We start from the raw sequence: 21,938 nt of genomic DNA on the forward strand, positions 1-21,938 counted from the left end.
TGAAAAGGGTTCACTTTTTTTTTTTGGGGCTAAATGCCTTGTTTTTGTTAAGTGATTACGGTAGACACGGAAAAAGCAACTACCTAACATGAATTTTGGCATTCATAGTAGGTTGTCATTCGGTTGAGTGAGATTGAACTCTTTCGTTTTCTAAATTGGGAGTGCCAAATAAGTTTTTACTTTGTTAGTCTACGTAGTCGTCTACCACATTCTTTACGCAATACCCTCGATTTGTGCTATATATATATATATATATATATATATATATATATATATATATATATATATAAATGTAAGCTTTGGATGAGTTTGATGTTTTCCAAAAGAATTTAAGGTCTCGAATCATTAGTGGATATCTAATTTTACTTGATATTGAATCCTTTTCATTTGCTAGTTCATTTACAACATCTATGGTACACTCCTGTTGATAAATGTGTTGTTTGATGCGAGTCTATTTTCCGGGGGCTCAGCATAATTTGTATTTATATTTGCCTACTCCATATTCTTCTATTGTAAATCAAACATGAGTGGGTGCTTGCATTTACCGCTTAACTGTATACAACAACTTTGCGTATGCTATGCATTTTTCCTTATGCTTGGAACAATCGGTCTCCGTTTATCAATTGGCACAAAAATCGTGAGGGGCTAAGCGGCGGCCAAGTAAGACACGAACGCGGCCCGTTTATCAATTGGCACGAAAATCCGTAGCCAGCTAGCGACGGCCCAGAGTAAGACCATGACCCGCTTTAGAAAATCGATGGCAGCCCGACCAAGTTGGCACAAAAATCGATGGCAGAGATACAAAAATGAAAAATCGATGGCATTGACGTGATAAGCGGCAGACGCACACCAATACAAAAAACGATGGCAATGACCACGAAAATCGATGGCGCTGACGAATTGGCCTGAAAATCGATGATAGCGACGGCAATGATAGCAAACTAAACCACTAGGCTTAAAGCCTTCAACTTAAAACAATAACAATAGCCGACGACATCGTGAAAACAACGCACAAGGCAAAAACAAGCAACACGAATAACAATATAACATAAGCTTAAAAACGACGTGACAAGCGCGAACAACATAAATAAACAACCAAATGTCTTAAAATTTAGCTCAATACAAAAAAATTAAAATTTGTCACAAACTAAGTCTTAAATCCATTGTCTTAACACGACACTAGCGATCACGATTCGGTCCAAATTCACCAAATTCAAAACCAGCTCAAATTTGAAGGCGAATTTTGCCTCTCTTGTTCCTCGAAGACATTTCCCAATATGTTTCATCAAGGAACATGTGCCCGTTCACTCTTGAATTATATTTAAGTATCATACCACATGTCAAGCACCTTAATTTACGCCCTTTAACCATTGTGTTGAACTACTGTGAAATATTCCCAAACATGTGAGCGAGCATTAGGAGGCATTGTTGAACTTGAACATAATAAAAAAATAAGACAAAACCAAAAGTTAGAATATAACTTTCAAGATAAAAGAATAGAAATACAAAATAAAATATTAAACTTACCACTAGTAGCAAATTGCAATCAAACTCCCCTAAATCAAACATCAACAGTACAGGATCTCTTCCACTATTTGCTATCTCTAAAGAAATTTAATCAAATATGTCATACAACATAAATAAGTATATGATTTTTGCACTAAAAAACACAAAAAAATATAAAACCTTACCAAGTTCAAGTTGCTCAAGATACTCCAAACTTTCTTCCACACTAACGGGTTTAGTCTCTTCCTAAGCCAATCTTGGCACAAATAAGAGAGATTGCACACATTTAGGAGATTAATGAGCTTCTAAATGGATCAAGAATACGTCCGCCGGTACTAAATGCACATTCCGATGCCACAGAAACCGGAATAGCCAACACGTCCGAGCCAACTCCGAAAGCACGGAAATCTAGGAGCGTTTATTTTCCGATCTAAAAACCTTAAACTCAACACGTTCATCTTGGGAGCTCTTGTTCTTCACTAATGTATTTATCGACTCCGATTTAGCACCCCCTTGACGAGAATCTTATTTTGTTTCTTCAGGTAAGCTTAGTTCTCAAAGCTTTTGCTCTCGAAGAGTGTCGTCGAACTAGAAGATACATCGGATGACATTGAGATGAAGAAGATGCGGATGGAGATGATTTATGATGAAATTCTCTTGAATAATTTTTGAGATACTCTCTGACGAAAGATTTCATATAATCATACACTCGCCCTTACTTTCTTTCTCTTCCTCCCAAATAGCTCTTCAAGCCCCAAGCTAACATACAGGCTTTATTACGAGGATCCCGACGACGATAAAAATCATTTTGTTCATCTTTTCGGGATGCCCCGATACTTTTTAAACTTTTTTCTCTCATCCGCTCGGCCGTTTTACTCGAAATTAAGATCTTCGCCATATAAACACACTTTCAAATATACATCAAACTCACATATATCCTCAAAATGAACATTAGAAGTAACATAATGTGAACACAGAAACCTTCTACGGTGAGCTCGTGAAATCTTTCAAGAAACTTTATCACATTCCTTACATTCACCCCAATAAATCGGATTGAAGAGGACCTGTGACCTTCCGTCTTGAGCATGGTAGAAAGATAATTATTAAAATTCTCATCAAAAAGATCAAACCTATCAAAGGCCTTCTCGAAGTTTTGTGCGGTATCCAACATCAAGTAGGTGGAATTCCGCCTAGTAGGCACATCTAGCTCTAATGTTTCGAACAATCCACCAACTTCGCGACATTTCTTAAAGTGACTTATAACGAAGATGATCTAACATACCTCGCCGTTGCCTAACACGTTTGACGAAGAAGCATCGATTTCCTTCAAACCTTCATGCACAATTAGATTAAGTATGTGTGCCATACATCTCACGTGAAGATGTTTACCATCCATTATATTAGTTCCCAGCGTATTTAAGCATTTAGACAATTCTCTAAGCTTAACATCGTTGGAAGAAGCATTATCCAACGATGTGAGAAAAAACCTTATCAGTTCGATAAAGCAAACAATTACTAATAGCCTGCGCCATGCTCACCCTTATGACTAGTGATAGGGCAAAAATTGAGTATTTTTTTATGCAACATCCAATCTTTATCAATATAGTGAGCGATCGAAACCACCTTATAATTAATTCTTTGCAATGATGTCCGTGTGTCGATAGTAAAGCATGGAATTTTGATTTCTTCCTAAAATTCTTCTTCCAAATCTGAGTCTCAACTCACCGTAAAGTTCATGTACAATCTCTTTATTGTTCTACGGAAGGAACTTGAAATAAAGGTTGGGCTACGTTCATAAACTTTACGAAGCCTTCCTTTTCTACAAAGCTAAATGGTAGTTCATCCGTAATTATCATCTCAACTAAAGCCCTCCTAATTAATTGTTGATCAAATTCCCAAAGCGGCTCACCCTTAGATGCAAAATTTATCTTTTTCGAGTGCAAGTTTCAATCTTGGCTTTATATCTTGGGCACCTCAAATTTATATGTTGTCTCGATCCAGATTGTCCCGTTTATAGTTGTATTAGCGGCATAAAGATTTTTACAATGTCTACACCTCGCTTTTACGATACCATTCAACGACCTTATCAAAATGATCCCAAGCTTCGTGACCTAGAACTTATTTCTTTTCTTTTCTTTGTTACACAGATGCAGGTGTCAAGTGACTTGTGATGTCATTCTATCATCGTACGTATTAGGTACGCTATCGGTTGAACTAGCCGCACTTAGTCTAGTTTCATTCGCCATCTATGAAAAATTAAAAAGAGAAACTATAAGATAGAAGCTCTATAGCAACAATTACCAGTTTCAAAGAAAAAAATGAGAACTACATAGCGGTAGAGCGATTCAAAAACACTCGACAAAAGCCAACAAAGAAGCGACAAATATCTTTTGGTTATGCACCAAAGAAAATCTAGCAATTACAGTATAAATAATTCTTGCCCAGATTTCTCCAAAACTATCAGATGTTATCTTCTTCTTTTCTTTACAATTCTAAAGATACCCACTGATAATTTAAGAAAATTTAACACCCAAAATAAAGATTTAAACTTTGCGAAAAGGAAAGAATTTAAAACAAATCCAACCCAATACTTACAAATTCAGTGATTCTTTATCCAAAACTAGCTAGGGTTCGGTGAAAAAAGAAATTAAGGTTCAAACTTATGAAAAGGAAAGAACAATCAAACAAAGAAATTATAAGGAGAAAATGAAATTACCTTGGTGTGAGCACAGCAGGTGCTTGAGAAGTGAGAACTCCCGCTCCCGCCGCCGTTGGACAGAGCAGTGTGGATCGTGTGAGGACTGTGAGGAGTGACGAGTCGGACTGTTAGGTTAGGCGTGAGGAGGAGAGGAGATGAGAGGAGGAAGCGTTAGGGTTGAATGAATGAATGGTTGATCTGTTGGTTCACTGGTTGTTGAAGTCTTGGAGACGAATTGGACTTGGATAGATAGCTGGATGGGCTTAGTAATACTAATTTGGATAGATAGTTCACAAAGTGCCAAAGTGGGCCTAAGAAAGACTCAAAGTGGAGTGGGCTAACCAGCAGTTACCAGCTAAGTGATTTCTATGTGAGGGGAGTAAAAATTATTTATTAAATTTTCGGTTTAACCGAATACCGATGAACCGGAACCGAAAACCGAACCGAACACCGAATTGTTTATTTTTAAAAAAAAATCGAAAGCGAACCGAAAAACCGAAAAAAACCGAAACCGAAAAAAAGCAGAACTAATTCGGTTCGGTCGGTTTTCGGTTTTCGGTGTTTATGCCCGCCCACGGGACGACTCATATGGCGTCATCTTTTGAGAATCAACTTTAACACGCTCTAACCGAGATCACATAGCTTTAAGAACGCCCGACTTATGCCAAAACTCACCGCACTTTGAGAATTTTGTAAAAAGTTCGCGATCTTTAAGAGTCAACGACACTATTCGAGATGTTCGCGTGATCGGCCTCGTTACGGGAATATACCAAAATATCATCAATGAAGACGATGACGAATACGTCGAGATAAGGCTTGAAGACCCTGTTCATAAGATCCGTGAAAACGGTAGCACATTTGTCGACCCAAATGACATAACAAGAAATTCAAACGGCCGTAACGGGTTAAAAGCGTTCTTGAATATCGGCTTCCTTAACCTTTAACTGATGATAGTTGGATCTGAGGTCAATCTTGGAATAATATTGGGCGCCCTGACGTTGGTCAAATAAGTCATCTATTTTAGGAAGAGGGTACCTGTTCTTAATGGTGACCTTGTTCGGTGACGGTAGTCTATACACGTACGTAAGGAACTATCCTTCTTTCGGACAAATAAAGTAGTGCGCCCGAGGTGAAACTCTTGGACCTAATAAATCCTTGTCAAGAAGATCTTTCAGCAGGATTTTAACTGCTTGCTCTGCTGGAGCCGTTACGTATGGCGTAATAGATATCAGTCGAGTATCGGGAAGTAGTCAATTCCAAATTCAATCTCCACTGTCGGGAGGGACTCCTGGAAGATCTTCGGGAAAGACCTCTGGAAATTCATTTACAACTGGGACGGACTGAAGAGTTGGAGTCTGGGTATTTAAATCCTTGACTTGAACTAGGTGGTAGATATAACCTTTGGAAATTATTTTTCTGACTTTTAGGTAAGAAATAAATCTGCCAGGCTTTCTTGCGGATTGCCGCCCCGTTCGGTAGTGGCTCGTTAGGAAACTCGAATCTTACAACTTTAATTCTACAACATGTGGCATAACATGAAGCTAACCGGTCCATACCCGTGATCACCGCCAAAGTCTACCGTCTCTAACTGCTGCTAAGTCGAAATTTATGGTTCTCGATGATGGACTAAAGGCCAGGCGACCTCTCTATAAATACGTCTAGCTATAGGCGGTTCCCCAGCTTGGGGTGGACACCTCAAAGGGTTCATGCAATTTTTCTGGTTCAATATCAAACTTTTTAGTAACAAAAGGGATTACATAAGATAAGGTGGATCCTGGGTCACTAAGGGAATATACTTCAAAAGTGAAAATTGTGAGTGTACATGTGACAACATCTGCTCTAGCCTCTGTATCCTGACGACCCGTCAATGCATACAAGCGGTTCTGACTACCGCCTGTATTGGCGGACCTTGCCTTTCCACGCCCCTGCTGGGCCTGATTGTGACGAGGAGCTGCTGAATTTATGGACTGCGCAACGTTACCTCCAGTACTTTGCCTAGCTGACGGACAATCTCTCTGAAAATGGCCCCTCTGGCCACAACCATAGCAAATATCCATACCTATACGACACTCACCTGGGTGTTTCTTACCACACTTACTGCATATCGGATTAGTATAATTCAACTGACCCATACTATCCTGAGAGTAAGAACTTGATGGCCTGAAATTCTGCTTTTTATCATTACGGAACTTGGGGGTGGGGTTCTTCGTGGACGGAGCGAATCTGTTTGTCCTCGTTCTTAAAGAACTTTCTGTTTCCATGACCGCTGAACTATCCGGTAGACTTGACCCTCTTGTTGAACTCCTTGTCTTTCTCTTTCTGTAAGGCTTCCTCCTCCTTCAGCCTTGTCTCGTTCCCTTGTACGAAAGCAACCATTTTGGAGATAGTCATCCCCCCATTAATGCAGCCGGATATTGGGCCCGTCATCTGGTGGGAATCAAGACCACCAACAAACCTCCTCACTCGTGCCTTCATGTCTGGTAGCATATGCGGAGCATGTTTAGCCAGACTGACAAATTCCAAATAGTAATCCTGGACTGACCTGCCATTCTGCTTAAGTTTCAAGAATTGCTCTGCTTTAGCTTCTCTGACCTCTATTGGCATGAAGTGGAAGGCACTTGTAAATTCATCTCATGTAACATCAGGTGCATCCTTACCTCGGGATAACTCCCAAGATTCATACTAAGTGTTAGCAATGTTCTACAGCTGATGAGCTCCAATAGTAGCTGCTTCAGTTTTTGTAATTGTCATAATCCTGAAGATTTTCTGAAGAGCATCAATGTAGTCCTAAGGGTCTTCGTCTTTCTTTGTCCCCGTGAAGACTGGGGGATTCATTACGAGAAATCCTTAGTCTTAGAAGACTCTCCATTATTTCATGAACTTGACCCAGATTCCTGACGTTGGGCCTGAGCTGCTACCAGCTGTGTGAGCATGTTGATAGCACTCCTAACATCCCCATTCGAATCACTAGGAGGTGTAATTGTAGGAGCGGTTGGGGCTGCTGTCTGAGTCGGAACGGTCTCTTTGCGAGTTGCTTCTGCAGTATCCCCCTAGCTGGTGGCTATGGCCTTTCTGGTGTATTTCCTCTTCACAGGCATTTTCTAAAAATACGTACACGCACAAATTAGAAAGGCATCTTGAAAGCACTGCTCTAACTGCACGATCTAGAGTATGAAAGAAGTGAGACAATCCTAAATATCTTGGTGGTCAATTATTTATATGTATAGGGCCCTTACACATATAAAAGTAACCCCACTGGACGCGGTTTCATAGACTTCCTAAAGACACCTGAACCTAGGATCTGATACCAAGCTTTGTCACGCCTCGAACCTGTCACGACCCAACCCGATGGGCCATGACTAGTCCCCGAGCTGGACACTCATAGACGAACCTGTTAGATATAGTCAGACTGAAACTAAGGATAGTATGGAAACTTGTAAAAGCAACTAAAGATTCATAACGCCACATATCATCATAATCCTGTCTCCTGAGGAGTCACAGCTAACCAACACATAACATAATACGTAAGTCGACAAGGCTGCCACTATATACGGAAATACTCAAAACGAACCATATCGACATAGCTGACCAAAACCTACACACAACCCACACATGTCTACAGACCTCTAAGAGTATCAAAGTGAAATATGACGGGACAGGGCCCCACCGTACCCCTTGATATGCATAAGTCTACATCAAAAGATCTTACCAAAATAATCTAGGTCGGGAACAATTGAGCTCTCCGACATGTGAGCGAAGTCTGGCGGAGGATCACCAACCGAGTGTACGTACTCTGCGGGCATGAAGACGCGCCCCCCGAAGAAAGGGGTCGATGCGAGGAATGTCTCGAGTATATAAAGCATGAAATACAATAAAGAAAATCATGATTGAATAAAAGATTACAGGAGGCAAGTATGATAATCAAAGATACCAATGCACCTGTGCCTTACGAGATGAGAATCATGCATATCTATATCATATACCATACCCGGCCCATTATGGGACTCGGTGAATGAAGTCATATACATGTATACCATACCCGGCCTTCTAGTGAAAGTCTCGGTGTCATAATCATATCATCATATATATATATATATATATACCGTACCCGGCCCTCTAGTGAGGGACTCGGTGAACAATGCAATGAACCGTGCACGAATACATACCCGACCCGAGACTCGGTGAATGATATATTAACGGCACGCACGAGCAGAATATCATGAGGCAACCACGTATGCGAACTAAATCATCATACGAGACTCAATAGAATAATTAGAATGAACTAACACTTGAGAATCAAGGACAACGATATGTCAAGTACCCTCGAATGTCACTATGGATTATATCAAATAGGACTTCGGAATCACAGAACACGTATCGGGACGTAATAAAATAGCTTTTCGGAAATCAAGAACATTAGCCATTCTAGTATCTCTAAGAATAGGAGCTTCTTTGGAGTTTATACGTTCGTCGTCTGTTTATTTTATATAGACCATGCCAAAAAGAAAGAAGGGATAGCTTTACATACGTTTGACGCTTAATCCGTGACTCGATATGTATACGCTGCCCGATGTACCTCAACCTATATTAAGACGTTAAGAACTATGGTTAAGCTACGGAAAGTCTTAAAACGTATTTCAAAGTTAGTAGCTCCTTTCTAGAAAATTGGGTGGCATTTCCCCTATATTGTTCACTTCCCTCACATTCGAGCCAACTATAATAGCAACCAGAATAACATCAACAACGACACGTCCAAGTTACTACATCAAGAACTAGCCAAAACAAGGTCCAAGAACACCTCGAAACAGCCCGCACCGCACGCACAACACTCCAAATCAGTCCGCACGTTGCAACATTCAACAACAATCAACATAACAACCATGACATAATTAAGTTATTCCTAATGATTTATAGCCATAATACTGTTATACCCTATTTTAACCGGAGTCAAAATAGTTTATAACATCCCGGTAATTCCGGAGTTAATTAAAGTTAGGGAGTCGCCACCTAATTATTTATGGTGAATTAGGGCACCTAAGGTTAATTAAAGTAATTATCTAAAGTTGATTTTTATTTTAATTTCTACGAAACCAAAATTCTAGGTAAGGGTTCAACTAATCTAGAGGGAAGGTATTAGGCATCCTCTAAGTTCCATTAACAATGGTTAACCGACCGAACTTATGTTAGTTAATTAAGGCTAAGTGTAAATATAACATTTTAAATGTTTGGGAAAACAGACAAAGTTTTAAAGAAAAATGTAATAATGTTCTTAAAAATAAGATTTGTGGAATATAATAATTTGTATGAAAGAAGACTTTAAGTATTACTGAAAGCGATTTTGAAAATGTAATGGTTTGCATATAGGCAATAGGTTTAGCGAATCTGAACTCTGAATAAAATTGTATTGATAATGCAAGCAAAATCTAGCTTTATAAATATGATACAAAAGACATGAGTTTCTTTTTTTTTTTTTTTCTACCAACTAGGTTTGGCTAAAAATATGTATCGTCGAATACCTTTGAAAAATTCGTCTATAAGATAGTTCATACTTGTGTATTAATGACTTTAAATTCCTACGATAACAAGAATGAATCATAATTCTTTTAACCTAAAGATATATTGTACGCTATTTTAAAAAAAATCAATTGTTCTAAAAGATAACTATTAGGAGTATTATAAATAACTTAATATAAAAGAAAAAAAATGAAATTTATGGAATTAATTATTTGTTTCTCTTCTAGACTAACCACCCATTATACTAACACTAACCCACTAATTCTACTAAGGTTCATTCTAGCTAAGAAAACCAAAATAAATAAAAAATGTTAGTTGCACAATATAACTAAAATGCACGAAATAAGAATCAAGTAAAATTAAATGGGCTCAGCCCATTTTCTGGAACTGCTAACGGTCCATTCTTGTTGGGCTTGCCCGTGATTTTAGGCTACTGCCGAGGCGAAGCGGATAGCGAAGATGGATTGCGTTGGGCTTTTAGCCCAACACCGAATATGGGAAAAAGCGAGTCCCTCGGGCTCGTATGCGGTGGTCATGCAAAAAGGAAAAGAAAAGGAATTAGTGCGGCGGTATAATTTCTATGATATACATAAACTTAAAGATGATTAACATGTGCAAAAGACATATTCAGCCCGAAATATAAGAACTTGCAGCCAAAACTAAGTGACATATGAAGAAATGGGCAGTAAACAATACACAGCGACCACTAGTGTAATTCCAAATGCAGCAATTAGCACAGCTAAGTAGCAGCAAAACATCAACTATTTTATCGAGTGTAACATCCGCATAGCGGCCAAGTATAACCACATTTCTTCTCAACATAGGCATTGGATTACCACACAAACGCAGTAGCTGTTTGCAGTATAGCAGCAGCCCAAAAGTGGCAACAACAGCTAGCTAAAAGTAGTGGCCAAAATGCGGCTGTTTACCCCCAAAGTTCAGCAGTAACTATTTTATCAAATGTGGCTCACAAACCCAACAACAAAGTAGCAGCCAAAAGGAATAAGGGACCTTGAGAGTGAAAGAGAAATAATTGAATTTATCAAACAAAACTCGCAATGTTAAATCTACAATTCTTATTGCATCATGAAAAACACTACTAATCTCAATTATGCAAATCTTAACCAAAACAGATCCGAATGACTTAATGAACAACGACACGATGGGGTGATGAAGGTTAGAACAATGGCATGATTCTTTTCATAAAAAAAATGAGTAAACAAAGGGAGCAACATCATCATTCAATTCCAGCAACATATAAATCCAAGGAAGACAATGCGAACACGAACAAACAAAGAATACGTACTTTATGCCTTTTTGGAAATCGTTTTAATTTTTTTTTTTTTTTTTTTTGAAAACTAGACTACGCTTTATGCTATTAACTAATAGAAGTAGCAGCAGAATTAGTACAGGGGATTGCCTATAATAACTAAAAACTTAGGTCTGCTTTGAGGAGGTTGAACATGGTATACTAGGATTCTTGACTTCATTCTAGGTGAGACACATGTAGCATATTTGCATAGCATTTTCCGCAAGATCATTTATAAGTTTAGCAGCCAAGAAATTGGTTAATGGAACAAGATGTATGCATATTTAGCACTGATGAAGATGAGAAAAAGATCATATACAATGATAGGTTCAAGTCCTCAAAATTCGACACGCAAATAATACTAGTAAGTATATAATGCAAGCAAGCTTGTCATAAGCCTTAAATAACATGGTCAGATACTGCAGACATAAGAATCACACTTAGACAATTGTAGGCATGTATTTTAATCGTACAGGACCTTCACAGGCTAAATCTTGGCTCAACTATCCATAGAGAAACCAGAGTTTGTAGACAGATGATGAAAACAAGGAAAGATACAATGGATTAAAACCATTTCTTTATTTATTCCGGCACAGACAGAACAATGGATTTTGACACAAATTCCATTCAACAAACAGAAACTTATGGCTTCGACTTAAAAGAATAAAATAACATTCATGTTCAATTTAATGGGCATTCGCAGTTCCAACAGACGTACGCTGAACGGATCGAATCAAACCGGTCCTCTATTTTCAAGTTAGGCGTATGATCACTCATGTTTGGATAAAGGGTAAAACCCAAACTACCTAAACACAGAAGTCACATTTTGGTGATAACGTAAAATTCTCGGAACACAAATTCCTTACTTCCACAGTTTGACGACATGAGTCTGTTCCAACACCGCTTATAGTGACAAAACAAAGTACTGTTTGATCACATAAAAAAAAATGTTTTAATCCATGTCTCCACTATTAACATTTAGCTTAATCATGTTTTAGCCGAAAAACGCTGGATTTCCGTTTTCATCTAAGTGGAAATTTAACCACAAGAAATACCATTTTAGACTACCGCATATTAAACCAAACTCTACGGAATAAACATATGAACACAGAGCATGCAACACACACATAGGACATTAGAGAACAACGTTAAACATGAAAAATCACACATGCGAGCAAAGAGTTACAAACGCCAATCAGAATTGAATCGAAAAATGGAAGAAGGGGAGGGTTGCACCGACCTGTCTCGGGTGCAGTGAACAGGGTGTCGATGGTCGCGAATCTGTCCTCGAATGTCAATATCCCCGAGCTTGCAATACTCGGATTCAAACAATAATGGAGTCAAAGAGAGTGAAAATGTTTTGTGTTTTTAGATCGTTATCCAGAAACAAAGTGAGACTATTTTTTTTGTATCCTCCGCCAAAAAAAAAATCCCCCCCAATCCCTCCTTTTTTTGGCTGAGGGTTTAAAGCCCCCTTTATAGTAGATGAAAAACTAGGGTTTTGGTCACTCTTTTGGGCGGGGTTTGTTGTGGTATATGATTTGAATCGAGTCAAATAGACCGTTCAAATCTGAACGTTGAGCAGATGGTCACGTGATTTGATTCGGTATTGTCGAAAATAGCTTGACCATTCTTGATTTTGGAAGATTCGTCGTGTTTGAAGCGAGGAAAGGGAAGATCTTTCTCTGTCCATGACAGAGCAAACGTAGGTAGAGCAGATAGAGGATGTTTCTTGTGTGGAAATGGGGTAGGCAAAACTGCCATGGCTAAAGGGGGATTAGGTTTTTCTAAAAATGGGGAGAAAGATGAAGAAGAGAGGGAGCGGCGTGGTTGAAGGGGTGAACAAGAGAAATGTTGGGCCGGGTCAAATAGAAAGAATGGGCTGGACTGTTTGGATGAATTGGGTAGTGGGTAATGAATTGATTTGGGCTTAAAGATTGGCCCGAAAAATATGGCCTTTATACCTTTATTTAAATTATTTTTGGACTTCTAATCTAATAACTAGTACAATATTAGTGATTAATATGTAGAAAATAAAGGACACAAAGTCTGAAAATAAAATGATGACAAGCCATTAAAAATTGTGATAAAGTAATGCTAGTAATGTTGACAGTAAAACAGTGAAAATGAAAGTAATGATATTAATAGTAGTAGCAAATAATAGTGAAAATAAAGTGTTTCGCTCGTCAATAGATTTAGAAGCCCGAGGAAATAAATTGGAATAAAGGAGGGACAAAATTGGGTGTCAACAAATACATCATCAAAAATGACCTAACAATAACATGCCCCAAACAGCCCATCAACTACAACAACACAAATACATATTCATAACCACACTTTTAATCCTTCAACTCAACAAGAACAACCCCTAAATGCAATACAACAATGCCCAAAAACCTCATGAACATCTAATCCATAAGAACATAACACCATAACTCTCCTCATAATTCCACAAATTAAAATCCAATTCATATCTCAACAATTTCATATAAACAACTACAGCTTTAAATATCAAGATTCCTCTACTTTTAACACATAATCAATGACAACAATAACAACAACACCCATCAAACCTAATCCACCATTATTAAATTTAAACAACTCCAATACGGCCAAACAGAACCTTAACATTAGCATATACAGTTCCTTGCATCCAATTCCGCTTAATACGAGTTAATCCTCTCAACTATAACATTTGATTTTAATTCCAATTACACCATAAAGGAGAAGAAATCTTTACCTTAAATTAGTTAGGACAGATCCTACAATCACTTGCACCAATTGCACCACTTCTTCTTTCTCAATTTAAATTTTAACGTTGCTGCCTCCTTTGGGACGTTTAGAACACCTTAGGGAATTAGAATTTTCTTCCTTTTAAAACCTTAAGCTTGGCCGTGAGCTTGGCAGCCATGGCTGTTTATGATCCTTGCTTCAAATGATTTTTTGTGAAGATGATTATGTGTACTAATGAGTCATCAACTAGAATATATATACAGCCAGCCCTTAAGACACGTGCCCCACTTTGGCTTGCACCAATCCTAATCAGCCATGTCTTAGTGGGGCCCACTTAGTGGTCTAATTAGATTAATTAATCATTAATCCCCACTAATATTTCCATACTAATAGTAATTAACTAGCAAACCGTGCAATATTAAAATTGGGGTTAAAAAGTCCTTGTCTCATATCTAAAAAATAATCTTGTCCTTGAACTTATGTCGATTAACTTACGAATAACCCAACGTACAAAAGTACGAGATATAACAGAACCATGGCCTAGGTGTAACACGGCACTCGGTGCCTGACTGCATGTGATCGAGCGAACCACATGGCTTGCTGAATCATCATGAGGCATACATGAGCAAAAATATAACGTGAAATGCATGATGAGCTTTTGTAAAACATAGTAAGTCATAATATTAAACATAAGTACTTGGTTAAGTCATGAATGCGGACAATATCGTAAATGAGCCAAACCGGCTAACCAACTCTGGAAGTCTAACATGACACTTGTCTTGTCTATGAAACCTCTAACATGAGTCTGAAATACGTAACATACTTGTCGAGGAGGCCCTCAAAGACACCTCGAGATGCAAAACTAAATAAAGAAAGACAATGTCCGAACCCCCAAATGAGACGGGGCTCACCAATAAGTCCGTACGTGCATCCTACAATGAGCGCAGGCTTCGTCCCCGTAACCGTACCGCATCATGAAATCTACAGCCCCCCGGCAATAAAGGGGACGTCGACATTGAATGTACTGGTATGTAAAGCAACTGAATGAAATAAACGTGGCACATGAAAGTAACATGATAAGAGCGAAAACTGAAACTGAAACCTAGTAATGAACATGAGTATCTGACATGAACATGAATGCATATATAATATGAGTAAAAGCATTTTAAGTTGGGAGAGCATCAATATAACCGACATGTATGATCTCTGCCCGATCAGCTAAGCCATCTTTTACCTTGCCGGGGTACAAGACATGAACATGACATGAATGGATCCAAATCCCTCAATGGGGAAAATATAAAGGAATCGTTCTACTAGGCGGAGCGATCCTTATCCTACGTTGGCATACGTAGTTTCAGGTATTAAACCTTCTCGATAATCTGTGAAACTCGAATATGATATAGTTGGCTAAGAAGCCCATGAATTTCATAAAACATGACTGATATTAAACATGAGTATCTTGTATCATACCATGGATATAATAATATAATATAATTGCATCAAAACTTGTAGACAGGTAGGATATTCATGAAAATAAACATTACATTTAATAATTTGCATGTAAGAACCCACGGAATGCAAAGTATGGGTTTTCATGAATTATGGACAGATTCTGAATAACCAAAAGGGACTATTAAGAATACAATAACGAAGTAATCACACAATTATAGTATATCATGGTGCATGTACTTAGGGTTATCATGAACATGGCGAAAATCCTAGTTTTAGTGTAACTTGTATGATCATGAAAGAACATGGCATGGGGAAGAAGAAAAATGTTCCCACACGTGGATAGAAACCCTACATACCTGATAATGCTCCAAAACTTGAATTAACGACTTGAACTTTGTAGAAGATTTCCAAAATCTTGAATCTTGAACCTTGAGATGGGTTTTCTTGAAAAACATAGGTTAGGATTGATGATTTCTTGTTTAGAATACAAGGATATGTATTAGAATTGACTTAGAATAATTAGAGTAGGCTTATCTTGGTGTTCTTGACGATGGGAGAAGGTAGGAGGTCGTTCTAGGGCTTGAAGGAATGAAAAATAATGATTTGGACTGATATGGACGAATATATGTTGTTCTGGAAAATTGAATTTTACGTCCAAAGAAAATACTGATCGTATTTTGAAAGACGGGCCGTATTTTGAAATACTGTCCGTATTCTGCGTGGATTGCACTACGACTCTTTAGTAAAATGGCCATAATTCTTTGTACAGATGTCTGTTTGATCCCCATAATATACTGTCGGAAAGGTATTTCAAAGATATACAATTTTCATTAAGGAAGTTTTCCCAAATTCCAAATATGTTTTGAAATACGGGTCATATTTCAAAATACAATCCGTATTTAACAATGTAGCCTCCAAATGCCAAATTTCAGAATGCTCAGAAATCTTTGGTACCAGTTTACAACTTGAAATATGGTCCGTATACTGAAATACGGTCACTATTCATAGGCGTAAACTACCATCTTACAATTGAAGAGGAAATTCCAATTTCCACATTCTTTATCTGGTTTTCTAAGTCTGGGATCATGGTCAAAGCTTAGGTTAAAGGTACGAGGTGTTACAAAATGTGTGGTCAAATATACAAGAGTTTCACAGATCCTTTTTTTCTTTTTTTTCTTTTTGAAGAAGGCAAGATCAAGAGAAACAACTGGATTAAGAGAATCCATTATACATTGTTTATACAATTTGTACAAGGAATAAGCATTGTATAGCTGATGTATAATTATCATATAAATATGTGTATAATTAATGTATGTATTGATTATGTGTGTATAACTAATGTATATACTAATTATACGCTTCTTATACACTCAAAATGTACCAGAACAAAAAAGAAGAGAAAATACAAGTTGACAATGAGCCAATATAGAGAAGCAGCGAGAAACCTTCGCAATACTCAGGGGTATACTTTAACTATACATCAAATATGCATTAATTATAAATCAAATAATATACATCGATTATATATTAAATATGCATACATTATACATAAAATGGTACCCCTCACTACCCATGAAAATCCTGTTTACAAAGAGTCCTCAAACTTTGTATAAATGTTTGATTGATTTAGCTGATGAAAGGCTATATTGAAAATTTAAGAAGGATTATAATAAAGAAAAAGAAAGAGAGTAAATTGATAGAACAAATAAACCCGTTTAGATGGTATGTATGGGAACAAAAGAAACTCATTTTCGATTGGTATCTTAACATAATCCCTAAAATTACTTTAATTTAAAATTAACATTACTATAATTTCTCCTACTACTAATATGGCTAAAACCAGAAAACAGGGTGTGGAAATTGATTAAAATGCGTTAAAAAATAAAATAGGGTTATTTTGAATTTAAAATCAATATGGCCCGCTAATCAAGTAAATTATTCAAAAAATATAAATATCTGCCTTGTTGAGCCCATGAATACGTTAATGAAACTGAATGTAGGTTAAAGTGGGCATAAACCTTGTTGACCATGATTATTCATATGCTCTTTAAGTATTTTAAATTGTTAATTATTGTGACTTACTTTTTATGTAATTTCTAAATATGTAAATTATTTTTCAAAAAACTTACTCTCTTTGTCCCAGTTTATGTGATGCACTTTCCTTTTTAGTCTGTCAAAAGAGAATGATATATTTCCTTATCTTTGACTTGTTTTAAGCCACAAGATTCAAATTTTTTCTTTATTCCTTAAACTTCGTGCTCAGTCAAACTATATCACATAAATTGGCACGGAGGCATTCAAAGATTGTATGTTCGAATTTACGATCAAAACAAAGTAGTTTGACTCACGGAATTCGAACTGTGTCACATAAATTAGAACAGAGGGAGTAATAATTAACATGCTCATGAAAAAAACTAAAATCAATTTAAATGGAATGCTATCTTTCAAATTTCAAATTTTATTTATTATGTAGATGGAGAGAATCTATATTATAATAAAAAGAGGGTAGTCTAGCTTATATTAAGCCAAGTGGCATATGGAGAACAAGCCACTCGGCAACAAATTCTATTTATTTTAATTCAAAAAGAAATTACTAACTGCAGCTCAAATATTACCATATAAAGAATAATCTATATATAATTTAAAAAATATTCTCTTATAATATTATTTCTGCTATGGACATTAGAATATTTACAATTCAAATTACCATAAAAGAAATAATATTATACGACAAAAAATACTCATAATATTATAAGAAAATTAGAATATTTGTAATCCAAATATTATCATACATGGAATAATAATAATAATAATAATAATAATAATAATAATAATAATAATCTTAATCTATGTCATAACATAATTTTGGAAGACTCTAGTTCATTTGTGGGTGAGAATGTCAAAAATGGAGCGAATTTGAAAATGGAGTGCCTTAAGTCGCATTCCAATGATTTTCAACTTTATGCTTGATTGGTAAAATGGAAATTGAACCACCCGAGCCTATGGAGGATTTTGGGGATGACGAACAACGCATTTTCATTTTGAAGTTTGCTATGATGGGATGTCAAAATGACATCCCTCACTTCAAGGCCAAAAAGTGTCAGATGCGACACCCGAGAGTGAGCCCCTTTGCTTTCATACCACCACCCCATGAGCGTCATCGTAATCTTGATTCAAAATTGGGATGACAATTCATATCTTCCAAGTGCAGAGAAAAGTGGTAAAGTTAACTCACGTCGTGTTGCGACGTTAAATCAAGCGCTTCTTAGGAGGCAACTCAAGTTTTTAATTTTGCATTTTTCTTTTTCTTAACGTTTGTTGAAGTGTGTAGGATGCAATGTTGCAAGGAAATGGAGTTGAAACGCCCAAGAAAAATGAGAATTTAAAGTTGGCTAGAGTTGCGGCCCATATGCGGGACCGCATCCTATTTTGCAGCTGCAAACTTCAGCTCAGGATTGGGCAGTAAGCAATGCAACAACGCCGAATATGGGGGCCCGATGCTGCTCCACATATCTCACATGCGGTCGCATGTAGGCTGGCATCGCCAAATGATTGACATGTTAGGTAAAACAACTTGCGGAGAGTTTGCAGGGCCGCAAACTATGACTGCAAACACATACTAACCACAAGTTGCTTGAGTATAAAAAGGGCTTTGGAACTTCTCATTCTCACTTTCCCTCTTCAATTTCAAACATTACATTGCCCCTCATTTTCACTAATCATCGGTTTCAAGCGTATTTAACTCTCAATCGACCCCTTTAGTCTTGGTAGTATTGCTTTGATTGGATTTCGAGACCAACTTGTGTGCACACACCTTCACTCTCCTAATCTCTAAGGTATGACTAAGTCTCTTCAACTTTTAATGTGAAAATGGGTTTGAATAATCATGACAAGGGCATATAGCGTGTCCTTAGGGCTTAGTTGGTGTGTTGATTGCTTGAAATAGACTGTAGGTTTATATGAAAGTGTGTGTATATGGGATTGCTAATTTTTCATACTTAATCCTTGAAATTGTGGGTTGTTAAGGGTTTGTTCGACACGTAGGGTAGTTTAATCATGCTTTAGGGGGGAGATTTGGGTGTTTTTGTGCTTAAAACATGAAAAATGGGGGTTAGGGTGAAAAACTGGGGAAGAAGATGGAGATGCGACTGCATATTAAGTTTGCGGGGTTGCATCATGAGCATGTGTTTACAGTGATGAGGGTGAAACCCCAGATTATGCGATCGAGATGCGTGACCACATCTTCTTAATGCAATCGCATCTTGCTCCGCGTACTCGAGGCCAGAAATTAGCAGTGAAGGCCCTATTTTAAGCTTGTTTGTAGTGAGTTTGTGGGTTCGCAAACTGCTTATACAACCGGCGCCACATACTCTCTTTGAGACCGCAAACTTCCAATTCAACCATTTTTTACAGTGATGAGGGTGAAACCCCAGATTATGCGATCGAGATGCGTGACCACATCTTCTTAATGCAATCGCATCTTGCTCCGCGTACTCGAGGCCAGAAATTAGCAGTGAAGGCCCTATTTTAAGCTTGTTTGTAGTGAGTTTGTGGGTTCGCAAACTGCTTATACAACCGGCCCCACATACTCTCTTTGAGACCGCAAACTTCCAATTCAGCCATTTTTTCCTTCAATTTTCCTTGCATTGTTCATAGTTTAATGCTTTCTTTATACTTGAAAAACTCAAAAAAATTTAGCTAATTGCTGTCCTTTGGACTGAATTGTAAGATAGTTGCTTAAAAAAAAAAAAACAAATGAATATCCTAATTCCTAAAATTAAGCCGATAGCAAATTAAATTTCAAAAAATATGGAACACATCAAAGTCATTTTGGGATATCAATTCATCACGTCAATTTTTATTTTTTTTGGCTAAAAAGTGTTTTGTTCTTGAAATCACATCAACAATAATAATAATAATAATAATAATAATAATCTATCTTACATAGTAAAAACTTTATTCTTCTATGGAAATTAAAAGATTTACAGTTCAAATATTACTATTTAAGTACTCATAATATTATATGATAGAATATTCACGATTAATTCAAATTGAGAAAATCAAGGAAGAACAGTATAAGGTTGGAAAGTGAACAATTAATGCCTTTTAGGTGGGGATTTTGAATCTCTTAAAAGATTTTTTTTTTTTTAATTACTATTTCCCTTAAATGGTTTGCTTCAAATAGGAGTCTTCCACATATGAATTTCCCAACAACTCTTATATAATGGTGTGAGTCAAGTACTCATGAACCAAGAAAAAAGAAAAATAAAATCTTTTGTCTATTTAACGTACTGGCTCATATAATTTCTTGATTATTGATGTTTTTGATACTTAATAATCGACGTGTTAGTGAGAATAATCAAATTTTCACTTCACTTACTTACATCTTGCTTTGTTTTTTCATTTTTGCAGGTTATAGCCAAGTTTATATCATAAATCTGATAAAAAGATATTTGAATCTATCGAGAAGTCAATAATAAGGCAGTCTCTATCCCTCAAAATTAAGCATGCTACATGATGGCTAGCAACATACTCCTTCGTCCCAATTTATGAGGAGGTCGGCCTATTTGGAGAGTTAAATATCTCTTTATTTGACTATGATTTTCTCCAACTTTTTTCGTATACTGTGAGTTATTAATTATGCAAATTTATAGAAGTTCAAATATGTAAATTTTATTATAAAATATTCAAAGAATCAACATTTAAAATTGTAGTCAAAGGAATTGTTATTTGACTCTCCAAATTTCTGTATGGCATATCCTATTATTGTCTTCCTCGATTATTTTAAGGTGAAGTTATATACATTAATCTAATGAGTAGTAATAGAATTATTTTTTATTATTGAATTGGCAGGTTATCTTCTACTTAATTAGTTAATCCTCATCTCTAATAAAAGAAACACCTGGTTATTATTTTTTTAATTATTAATTTTATTTTTTTAAAATTATATTTGTGCTATTTTATAGGAAGTTTGAAGCGTTGTGTGAAGCGGAACTCGATACTAATCGGTGTCATCTACTCGCAAAATTTGTTTGCAGGATACCCTTTTGGATTGGAACGGTAAGTTTTCAAATATATTACCCTCAGATTTTTGTTTAATTAGTTAATACTCATCTCTAATAAAAGAAAAACTTGGTTATTATTTTTTTTAATTATTAATTTTATTTTTTAAAAATTATATTTGTGCTATTTTACAGATAGATATATTATGTACTGATTATACATTGTTTTATGGACTAAATCACCAATCTTGACTCATGTTTACAGTTGTGCCATCGTCTGCGTTGGAAAAACTTAATGCCGACCTTTATAGTAGGGCAGTTTCAAATTCTTTTTTAGGGATCCCAAAGATATATCGGAGGACGAAGAAAAGCTTAGGAAAATTGTGAAGCTTTTGTTGGAGCAGGAAAGACAGCAAAATTGTGAGGAAGTTTGAAGCATTGTGTGAAGCGAAACTCGATACTATCCGGTGTCATCTAATCGCAAAATTTGTTTGTGGGATACCCATTTGGATTGGAACGGTAAGTTTTCAAATATATTACCCTCAGATTTTTGTTTAATTAGTTAATACTCATCTCTAATAAAAGAAAAACCTGGTTATTAATTTTTTAAATTATTAGTTTTATTCTTTTGAAAATTATATTTTTGCTATTTTACAAATAGGTAAACCTAAACCTAAATCAGTTGCTGAAGTTGTTGAACAAGCCAAAGAAAAGGAAACTTTGA

General features: G+C 36.6%; 1 protein-coding gene across 1 annotated transcript; it reads right to left on the reverse strand.

Moving 5' to 3' along the window:
- Nucleotides 1–5,862: 5,862 nt before the first annotated feature.
- Nucleotides 5,863–6,465, reverse strand: LOC132061566 (uncharacterized). Its single transcript, XM_059454351.1, has one exon. The coding sequence runs from the start codon at nucleotides 6,463–6,465 to the stop codon at nucleotides 5,863–5,865; it is 603 nt and encodes a 200-aa protein (XP_059310334.1).
- Nucleotides 6,466–21,938: the final 15,473 nt, after the last annotated feature.

Source organism: Lycium ferocissimum, chromosome 1 (assembly GCF_029784015.1).
Source record: "Lycium ferocissimum isolate CSIRO_LF1 chromosome 1, AGI_CSIRO_Lferr_CH_V1, whole genome shotgun sequence".
NCBI lineage: Eukaryota > Viridiplantae > Streptophyta > Magnoliopsida > Solanales > Solanaceae > Lycium > Lycium ferocissimum.